Consider the following 12142-nt stretch of genomic DNA (forward strand, 5'->3'; position numbering starts at 1 on the left):
AGAGAACCGAGACAAACACTGCAAGATATTCTGTCCAGCTCTTTAACAATCCCGCCAATCTACAGCCCTGGTCTTGTTTCTTTTGTATCGATCTCGAAAGGATGACAGGCAAAGCTGGCTTCGGTAGGATTTGAACTCAGAGCGCAGGAAGTTGAAATAAATGGCGCGAGATATTCTGTCCAAGATTATGACAGATTCTGCCAGTTCGCCGCCTATAGTGTTGTCATCCCGTAATAAGTAAATAGTTGTCACATGTGACAATTCTTTCTACTATAGGTAAAAAGCCTGAAATTTGTGGCTAGGAGGCCAGTCGATTATATCGACCCGAGTACTCGACTGGTACTTATTTTATCGACCCCGAAAGGATGAAAGGCAAAGTCAACCCTCGGCGGAACTTGAACTCAGAACGTTAAGGCAGACGAAATGCTGCTAAGCATTTTGCCCAGAGTGCTAATGATTCTGCCTTCTCGCCACCTTTTTTACGTGTAATAATCAAGTGATTTTCCCATATCTAATAATGGAGTGATTGCTAATTTTTAGAGCTCATAATTTTCTTTATAATAGACTGATTTTATGGTTTAATCAGAGGTGGATGAGCAACCCCTACGAAACTGGGTGGAGGGAAGAAGGAATGAGGAAGATAGCCTCAAACCAGAGACCTGATCGAATATTTGTAACAGATTGGACTCCACCGATGATACCCACGGGAAACATTATGATTACACCTCCACTCCCAAATAGAAACTCTCAATTAGGTTTACATATAGTTTCTGCTGATGAAATTCTACTTACAAAGCTTTGATCGACTCGAAGCTTTGTTAGAACACTTGTCTCCGATACCAAACAATGGAATTGAATTCGAAAGCATGCTGTTGTTGAGTAAACTTAACAACGCACCCCTCTTCAAGAGGCTAAGGTGTCTAACAAAGCGCATATCATGAAAACTAAGATAACTCCTACGTTTTGTTAATAGCGACAGATAAAGAGGAAGTAATTAAAAACATGATAATTAGATTTTCTAAACAATATCCTTTATGAGTAATGTTTGTAAAATTAAAGAAATACTAAAGCAGAAAGTATGTTACACATTGTTTTCTAAAGGAGTGTAAGTATAGGCACAGGAGGGGCAGTAAGAAGCAAATGGTTTCGGGTTCAGTCCCACTGCGTGGCACCTTGGGCAAGTCACTTCTACTATAGCCTCGGGCCAACCAATGCCTTCTGAGTGAATTTGGTAGACAAAAACAGTGTGGAGTTTATTGTATAGGCGCAGGAGTGACTGTGTGGTAAGAAGCTTGCTACCCAACCACATGGTTTCGAGGTCAGGCCCACTGCGTGGCACCTTGGGCAAATGTTTTCTACTATAGCCTCGAGCTGACCAAAGTCTTGTGAGTGGATTTGGTAGATGGAAACTGAAAGAAGCCCATCGTATATATATATATATATATATATATATATATATATATATATATATATATATATATATATATATATATATATATATATATATATATATATATAATGTATTTATGTGTCTGTGTTTGTCACGCCCCACCATCGCTTTGCAACAGATGTTGGTGTGTTTACGTCCCCGTAACTTAGCGGTTCTGCAAAAGAGACCGATAGAATAAGTACTAAGCTTACAAAGAATAAGTCCTGGGGTCGATTTGTTCGACTAAAAGCAGTGCTCCAGCATGGCCGCAGTCAAATGACTGAAACAAGTAAAAGATTAAAAGAATATGTTAACAAAAGGCTTGCAATTCCCGTATATGAAGATAAAAATGTGGTTTTTACTTTTGTCGTTATTCGCGACCTCTTCAATGACATGCACTCTCTCTTCAAGGTCTACCCTGAGTCTTATGTCTGTGTATATGCATGCCTTTATGTGTGTATGGAGATATTTGTTTGCTTAAAGAGAAAAGCCGTGACAATTAGCCACGAAATAATTAATTCAGTTTTTTTTTTAAGTACGCTCTCAATTGCAAGGGTGTTTAATTGTACATAATTGTGTACGTTATCGTCTGTATATGTTTAGTATCCATTTATTATTTTTGTTTTAAAGTTTCATTGTAATTAGAAGTACTTAACTTTCAGATGACAAACTGACACAGTCATATATCAAGGACCATTTCACGCTAGCCGACAACACAGGGTTGTGTACACATCTGTAACCTCTATGTGTTTCTGTATTTATGTACATATGCAGATACTCACGCACATTAATGCCGATATGTTCTACACACACACGCACACACGCACACACACACACACACACACATATACACACTCACATATCTTTTTGGCGGCGAGCTGGCAGAAACGTTAGCACGCCGGGCGAAATGCTTAGCGGTATTTCGTCTGCCGCTACGTTCCGAGTTCAAATTCCGCCGAGGTCCACTTTGCCTTTCATCCTTTCGGGGTCGATTAAATAAGTACCAGTTACGCACTGAGGTCGATATAATCGACTTAATCCGTTTGTCTGTCCTTGTTGGTCCCCTCCGTGTGTAGCCCCTTGTGGGTAGTAAAGATATAAAATACATATCTTTATGTCTATCTTTCTATCTATCTATCTATTTACCTCTCTCTTCCTTCTTCTCTCTCTTTGTACATATACATACATATATATACATATACATGTAGATACATATACATATATATACGTTCATAAATACATAAACATACACATATACATACACTCACATACATATACATGCAAACATATACATACATACATACATACACACATATATATATACATACATACATACACGCATACACACACACACGTGTGTGCGTGTGTGTGTGTGTGTGTGTGTGAGTGTAAAGAAAGACGGGGTTACAAGGCAAGTGAAGTCTGCAGTTGCCACTTAAGTGTCCAACATAACGTAAGCCCTATTAATGTAATGGCTTGAAAAATGTTTTAATTACATCACTTATACAGTAATTATTCTCTAAATTTCAATATTAACTCAGTAACAACCTCAATAATATCTGAAGACTTCTATCATTGTTTTATTCTATCAAACTAGTGTTCCAGTTAAAACACACCGCTAGATATTTCCTCTATGACTAAATATTGGACAATTTCACTAAAGCTAGTGAATGTAGCCGACATAACAGCGTGTGAAACCCAATGCTTCTCTTCAGCAATTACAACCTTTAATCATGGCAAACCATTTTGGAAATCAATACTCCTTTATGTTTCCTCACTCCTACATATTTTTGTAAATATTTAGTTAAAAGAAAATTTTCCAAAAATTTAATATATTAACTCTTGATAGCTTAAATGTGGAAATAGCCATCGTTTTTATTCGCAGTAAACGTTGTGTTGTCGCCCTGGTGTCTATAGTTTATTGTTTAATATAATTATGAAAGTGTTGTGTTGTAGATGTGATGCTTATAGCTTATTGTCTAACATTTATGTAAATGTGTTTTAATGTGGTGCCTATAGCTTATGCATGCATTCCAACCACACGGTTCCGGGTTCAGTCCCTCTGCGTGGAACGTTGGGTATGTGTCTTCTAATATAACCTCAAGTTGACTAAAGTGGATTTGGCAGATTGAAACCAAAAGAGGCCTGTCGTATATATATATATATATATATATATATATATATATATATATATATATATATATATATATATATATATATGCGTGTGTGGGGGTTTGCATTTGTCCCCACCACCACTTGCCAACTGGTGTTTGTGTGTTTACGTCTCCGTAACTTAGCAGTTTAGCAAAATGAACCTATAAAATAAAAACCAATCTTAAAAGAAAATGTAAGCACAGAAGTCGATTAATCCTACTAAAAACGCATTTTGGGGGCCTGGTGCCTACTGCTTATTGCCTAACATTTATATAAACGTTCTGTTGTTGCCCTGGTCCATATGGCTTTGTGTCTAGCACATTTATGTAACGGTTGTGGCGTAGCAACTATGCCTTGACTTGTACTATAACATTTGACATATGTCTGTGGATTATTGTGTAACATATTTATATAAATGCTGTGTTGTGACCCTTATGCCTATGGTCTATTGTATAGCATGTCCATGAACATTTTATAATTTATCAAATATTTAAAAAGTAAATGATTTTGTTTTGTAATTTTTTTTATGACTATCGGGCACCCAATCAAATTGAGTTTCAACCGCTGTCCTGCATTGTTTTTTCTTTTTGTTCCCTAAATTTTTCTTTGTTCTATACCGCTTCTCTCTAGGGGCCTACCAAAATATATATTTTACCGTTAGTTTTCATTCTCATACATGTTTTATATGTATAAGATTGAAAACTAACAGTAAACACGACAAGATCTAAATCTTGAAAGGTAAAGCACTAGACTGGATGATGCAAAACATCTAATTTTATGCGTAAACATGTATGTATGTATGTTGCATTAGGTCACTGTTAGTGCTATTGGTATCATGTACTCCAGTACAACCTGTCGCATGGTTAGGCCATCGGCGACTAAACGGGCGACCCCCTAATAAGCCTGCTTGATAAGGAGACTGGTTTTTGTTGGACACCCTGCAAGATGAAAACAAGACTTGACGAAGGGGAAATGGATTTAGTAGAGTCAACAGCCACCCAACAGCAGGAAGTGAGAGACTCTCTAGTCTTTTTCTTGATATGTCTCTAGAAGGAAATATCGAAATAACAACCGTCTCATTGCTAAATGAGATCTCGCTATGATTTTCTGTAGTGATTAGCAGCAGCCCAAAAATGTTATCAAGGTACTATCTCCCGCTATCCGCTATTCAATGCTATCTGGAAAAAAGACTGTCCTGGAATAGATATAGGGAACCCCCGCCCACCTGTTATTGAATACGTATACAAACACCAGCACAGAGAATACTGGTGGAACATTCTCATCAAAGCATCTGTTTAAAGTAAGCGTAACGGACTGGATATCGTTGTGAGGGACAGACAAAGGCCAGCAATTTTGCTGGGTGTGGGGGAGTAGATAAGTCGATTACATCGATCACAGTACTCAGTTGGTGCTTATTTTATCGCCTCGGCAGCATTTGAACTCAGAACGTAAAGTCAGAAGAAATATCGCTAAATATTGTGTCCGGCGTGCTAACGATTCTGCCTGCTCGCCGCCTTTAATTGACTAATACCAACAGAAGTGAAATGGAGCGAGTGCGTGTGTTTATTGTTGGCGTAATGACCCTCCGGAGATACAACAAAACTTTGTAATTCTCCTTGTATTAAAAATGTTTACAGTGTTAACTTAAGACAAAAATATATTATTCTAATGTCTACTGAAGAAACGATTCATCCTTTGTATCAGAAGAGTACTTGCACTCTGGAATTGCTAGAAATAACAGACAAATCTCCCTCAAACCGTCTTAAAAAGAGAAGACATTGGACAACGTAGTCTTCGATGTACAAATACATAACAGACACAGAAATAACGGACAAATCTGCCCCACACCATCTTAAAAAGAGAAAACATTGGACAACGTAGTCTTGGGTGTACAAATAAACTAAATGGTCAAATCTGGAATGCCTTTCACCACATGTTTACCCAATCAATCTTGGCTTGAACTACCCTGCTACTACAATATATATATGTATATATAAACACCATTCAATTTTTTTTCTCCGTGTTTTTCTCCTTGTTTTCTCCGTATTCTTTCTGTTGAAGAGCGTAGCTCGAAACGTTAAAGACTTTCTGTATTCCCGAACGTCAAACTAATACATCCTTTTGTTGTTTACACCACCTGTCCTCGTCTGTTGTTGTTTTTTTTTCGTACATTCTCCTATATATATATACATATATAATAATGTGACAAATGAATTTATAGATGATTCGTTAGTTTTTTTCCCTTTTTTGCAATTAACTTTGACAGATGTCCTTCTTAATAGGTGACTGTTCTCCAGAAACACAACAAGCACTCATACATATATACATACATACATGTCTGAATGTGTGTGTATGTGAATGTGTGTCCCTGCATTTGTGCATGTGTGTATATATGAGTGTGCGCGCATGCGTGTAATATTTTTGGATAAGAAATATTCTATAGGCTTCAGTTATTAAGAATGGTCAGCAGGACATCTGTCAAAATTAACTGCAGAAGAAACAAAGTCGGTTCCACCACCACTCACAAAATTCTCTCTTTCTGTCTGTGTCTGTGTCTGTGTCTGTCTGTCTGTGTCTGTGTCTGAGTGTCTCTCTCTCTCTCTCTCTCTCTCTCTCTCTCTCTCTCTCTATATATATATATATATATATATATATATATATATATATATATATATATAACGAATGTTATATATATACGAATGTTATATATATAACATTCGTAAATATGCGTACATACACGCATTATAATAGAATACGATTGGTTTCTCGAACAAGTAGAGCGTACGCATGCACCGTATATCTATTAATGAATAATAGTTAAAGGTTCCTACTGGCCCACAACTTTTCATTACACACACACACAAACACACACACGTACATATTTTATGCACACATTTATATGAATACACACGCACACACATATAACACACACACTGGCGCATATATATATGTACATGCGTTAATGTAGTCATATTAAGATGTATTTATGTATGTATGTATGTATGTATGTATGTATATATGTAGAGATTATACGCATACATAAGTACAGATATACAAATACGCGATATCAGAGTAAAACAGTTATGTGTAAAGAGCTATTGTCTAAGAAAAGAAACACAACAGAGAAAAAGAGTGGAAAAAAAGGAAAGACAGAAAAAAGCAAGGGAGAGAGGGGGAAGAAAAAGAGAAAGAGAAAGGGAGAGACAGAGAGCGAGAGAGCGAGAGAGGAGAGAGAAAGAAAGAGAGAGCGGGAGAAAACTGACAGAAAATGAAACGAAGCGAGTGAAAGGAAGAGATTTATTGCAAAATTTCTGACAAACTATTTTACGGTTTAATTTGTAAACCTATTCGTCGGAAAGAATAAACTAAATAGTATAAATTCAAGTCAGAAAATGTTTGTCATGAGTTATTGCAAACAGCTGTTGGCTGTTAATAGTTACTTCTATAATGTCTAAAGGCTAAACAATTTCGAAACGTCACAGATAATTTCAATGTCGGCAGAAATGCTGGCAGACGACTGGTAGTAATTGTGTCTTATCGTCATTTCATTAAAGTGAAATTCATGATTGATGCTCGTTGATTTGGCTGATGTGGCGTGGATAATGAATATATACATATCTCTAGAAATTTCACAAATAATTATGATGTAAGTACGCTTGCTAAGTTAATCTCCATTTCTCATATCATACGCACAAACGTCACTAACAGCAGCAGTAACAGACTAGCGACGATGGTGCCTTTAAGTGGTCATTAGGCAAAGTAAAACTGAAAATGAAATCTCCCTCAAATCCCACCCTAATACAAAATATTAAACCAAGAGGCGCAGGCGTAAGTGTATGATTAAGAAGCTTATTTCCCAACCTTGTGGATTTGGATTCAGTTCCACTGCGCAGCACCTTGGATAAGTGTCTTCTCCTGTAGTCCCGAACCGACCAAATCCTTGTGAGTGGATTTCGTAGACAGAAACTGTGTGTATTTCCATCATAGGCAGGGCCAACAAAACAAAATACTCCATTCAGTGAGTGATAAAAATCATCTAATATGCACAATTACGAAAGAGCTACTAACTGCTTCATGTTTTAAGATACATTAAACATGTCATATATCTCAAAAGCAATCTTTCAGGCTCAGTTTGTAACGTTAAATGTATTGAAAACCAGGACGCTGGCTTATGAGAAAACATGAGAAAAAAAAAATGTGAAGAAGAAATGCGCGCGTGTGTGCGCGCACGTGCGTGTCTGAGTTTGCGTTTGTTTCACGCCACTCCTTGACAGCCATTGTTGGTTTGTTCGTATCCTCGTAACTTAGCGGTTTGGTAAAATAGACTGACAGAATATGTACCAAGGTTAATAAAATAAAACTGGGATGGTTTTGTTTGACTAAACTCTTCAAGGCAGAATACGAAAATGGCTGCAGTCCAATGAATGAAACAAGTAACTGTTAAAAGACGAAGCGACCCTAATTATGTTAATCATATCTTTTATATCTTTAATTTGTTTCTGTCATTAGACTGCGACCATGCTGGGGCACCACTTTGAAGAATTTTAGACGAACGAATCGATCCCAGTACATTTCTTAAAACCTAATACTTATTCTATCGGTCTCTTTCTCTGAATCGCTAAGTTACGGGACATAAATACACCAAACGATGGGCAAACACAGACACAAAGACACACACATAGATATACACAATAATATATATATACATACATACATATATATATATATATATATATATATATATATATATATATATATATATATATATATATATATGTATTAGCAGTAATACCCGTCATTGATCGGGTAATTACTTTTACTGTTTTTCGGGGGCCACATTCAAAGTATTGTTATATATATAGTTTACACCTCCTGTATGTGTGTATTTTTATAAGAGAGAAATACATAATAATTGAAGTAGAAAGAAGATCAATTTCATACATGAACTTCTGTTTGTTTATTATATGACAATAATAGGCGAGTTGCATGTGTTATTTTATTTATCAATACAGTAGTGGCAATTATATAATATATTTATAATAGAAAAAAACATGTAATAATTGAAGTAGAAAAAGAGCAATTTCATTCATGAACTTCTGTTTATTTATTATATTATAGTAATAAATGAATTGCATGTATTATTTTACTTATCAATACAGCAATGGCAATTATATAATACAGTTCATTTAAATAGGTAATTTACTCAATCTTGAATGTAATGATAGTAATGTTAAGTTAAGTTATTGAAGTATTCATGTTGCATTAAGAATGAATATTTCTATATAAACAGTGTTTTTTGTTTTATTTCGGGGGGGGGGGGCATAAGCAAAAAGATTTGCTTTTGTTTCCACACATAATGCCCTACATAAAGTTGACCATGTGAAAAGCATGGTTGTTCAAGTTGCAATCCACCAACTTTTAGTGTTTTTCCCTGACTTTTATTAATGCTCATGACAAAAGAAACCGGATAGGAAACTGTAACCGTTCAAATTGGAATGGGACATTAGGTGGTATAACTGGTATGCGAGGAATGAAGACGGTCTCACCTTTACCACAACCAGTGAGAATAACTGCCTCAATGCTGCTCCTCAAAAGTTTGTGCACAATTAATCTTGCACCATTGCATAACTTTGGTTGAGACAAATTACGCAATAGCATAATTGGAGTCCATTTTTTCAGCTGAAGACAATGAAGAGCTGTACCTGATAGTTGTAGTGAGTTAAAAAATTTGATGGGGTAGTTAACAATATCCTGATCATCAACAACACTATCAATTGATTTATAAGTGAATATTTCTCCCGGACTTTTATTCACTAGGATATTATTAATGCTATGTACAGAAACAGATTTTGGAGCCAGGATAGCTCGCTCACATATCCAATCTGTAGTGTTGTAATTACGAAGAAGATTAAGGAATACTTCATCCACCAAATCGTCGACGGAATCAGTTGAACTACATATTGGACTGAGTGTAAGAAACTGTTCTTCATCAATTGGAACTTTCCTTTCACCGAGTTTCAGAGGCTGCTCTGCAAATAGTTCAGCTGATTGATGTCTTAAAAGTCTCGATCTCATTTTTGTCAAAAGTTGGAGTGTTTTCACATGATGCCATAATACAGAAGACTTTATTGAAGCATTGAGCTTACCGATAGGGAAATGAAATTACAAATGCAAATGAAATTACAAATGCAAATGAAATTACAAATGCTGTGTCCTGTCAGTCAGATTTAGGTTTACTCGTCCTGTATGTGTGTTTTATAATATAAGAGAAAAATATGTAATAATTGTGTAGAAAAAAGATGGATTTCATATATGAACTTCTGCTTGTTCTTCAAGTTGCAATCCAGTAACTTTTAGTGTTTGGCCCTGACTTTTAGTAATGCTCATGGCAAAAGAAAGTGGGATAGGAAACTGTAAGGGCTTAAATTTGAATTGGACATTAGATGGTATAACTGGTATACGAAGAGCGAAGACTGTGTCACGTTTACCACAACCAGTGAGAATATTTACCTCAATACAGTTCGTCATAAGTTTGTGCAAAATTAATGTTAGCTCCCTTGAACCATTTACTTTCAGGATATTGTAGAGGATATTGTAGAAGCCCAAGGTACCACACAGTTGAATTGAATCCGCAATCCTGTGATTGGGAAGCAAGCAGTTTATCACACAGCCATATGCAATTTAATTTAATTTAGATGACTTTTGAAACTATTATTCAAAGATTACCTCGTTATCATTACGTATTTAATTAGGACAGACACAGTATGGTCACAGACCACTGACTGAAACAAGAACAGTTAAAAGACAACATCTGCAGCAAAATAATCCGTTCTACTACAAGCACAAGTTTCTTTTGCCGTACAGTCTCCGTCTATTAAATTCACTCAAAGCGCATTGGTCGGCCCGGGACTATAGTTGAAGACACTTGCTCAAGGTGCCATGCAGTGGGACTGAACCTGAAATCACGTGGTTGCAAAGTAAGCTTCTTAACCACACAGCCCTGCCGCACGTTTTGCAGTAAAAGAAAAAGTCGACCTCTGCATAATTTGAACTCAGAACGTAAAGACGGAAGAGATGCCGCTAAGCATTTTATCCGGTGAGGTAACGATGAATTACAATATCGTTAGAAAGCAGAAAGATAAAGAAGAAAGAAAGTATGGTAGACGGAAACATGTAATCACAGAGACAATGATTTAACGTGTGTATATTTCGATATTATATTTTATATATTTCCAAATTTTCCAATTTAGAATTAAAATATTCAGGGAAAGAAAAATCGTCCACCACAAAAGATTAACAACAAAAGCTGTTATAATAGCGACAAAAACAACAAAAAGATAAACAACAGCCAAATGACAGCTACTAACATACATAAGTTGAAGTTGTAATTTTTCCCCTCGAGCTCTAATCATCTATGCATATCGAACACTGATCATAAAAAAAAAAGTAAGCATCAAATATTAATAGAAACACTGAAGTTGTCATCATCAATCAGTATGACCATCTCAAGATGGCGGAACTCTGACATACAGACGAGAGCTTTTATCTTCATAGTAATTAGATTCCAACAAAGATAAATGCTTTTGATTCAAATGAGATTAAATTACAGTCTGAGGTAAATTTAATGATTTATAGCTAACCTCCGTCTGGGTTCATACCGACCATGTTGACGGGATAGATTTATCTGATAAATACACTATAGGTGTGGCATTAGTATCCCATCTAAAGACAAATCTCGGGATTGTTTTGTGGAGAGTAATCATTAGCAAATCAGTTATTCATTATTATTTAACTCGTAGGTTTGGTGGTAAATGACTGGGAAAGATAAACATCGAGAATATTCTTTCGTTCGTTTGACTTGTTTCAATAACTATGTAATTATTGAAACGGCGTTTCTATGCAACACAGTATAAGTAGAAACTTTTATTATTGGAAAGATGGTGAGCTGGCGGTATTCCTATCACGCCGGACAAAATGCTTAGCGTCAGTTCATCCGTCTTTACGTTCTGTTTTCAAATGTCGTCGCGGTCGACTTTGCCTTTCATCCTTTTTGGGGTCGATGAAATATATACCAGCTCAGCACTAGGGTCGATGTAATCGACTTACTCGCACCCCCAAATTTCCATACCTTGTGCCTATTAATAGAAACGATTATTATTATTATTGAAGGCGGCGAGCTTGGCAGAATCATTACCTCATCGGACAAAATGCTTAGCGGCATTTCTTCCAACTTTACGTTCTGAGTTCAAATTTCGCTGAGGTTGACTTTGCCTTTCATCCTTTCGGGGTCGATAAAATAAGTACCAGTTGAGCACTGGGGCCGATGTCCTGGACCATATCCCAAATTTCAGGGTTTATGCCTATAAGGGAGAGAATTATTTCCGCCGAGGTTAACCTTGCCTTCCATCATTTGAGCACTGAGGCCGGTGTAGCCGAGTTACCTCCTCCACTAAAATTGATGGCCTTATACTAAAATTTGAAACCATTATTATAAAGTCGTATCTCTTTTAGTTAGAACCAATGATCAGCGAGCAAAATATTTCACGCGTTGCTGAAGTT

General features: G+C 36.3%; 1 protein-coding gene across 1 annotated transcript; it reads right to left on the reverse strand.

Annotated features, from left to right (window-relative positions):
* Window positions 1-9031: 9031 nt before the first annotated feature.
* LOC106884439 (uncharacterized) lies at window positions 9032-9658 on the reverse strand. The gene has a single exon (XM_014935826.2). The coding sequence runs from the start codon at window positions 9656-9658 to the stop codon at window positions 9032-9034; it is 627 nt and encodes a 208-aa protein (XP_014791312.2).
* Between the last annotated feature and the right edge of the window lie 2484 nt (window positions 9659-12142).

The sequence above is a fragment of the Octopus bimaculoides genome, chromosome 1 (genome assembly GCF_046866305.1).
Source record: "Octopus bimaculoides isolate indiv1 chromosome 1, ASM4686630v1, whole genome shotgun sequence".
Taxonomy (NCBI): domain Eukaryota; kingdom Metazoa; phylum Mollusca; class Cephalopoda; order Octopoda; family Octopodidae; genus Octopus; species Octopus bimaculoides.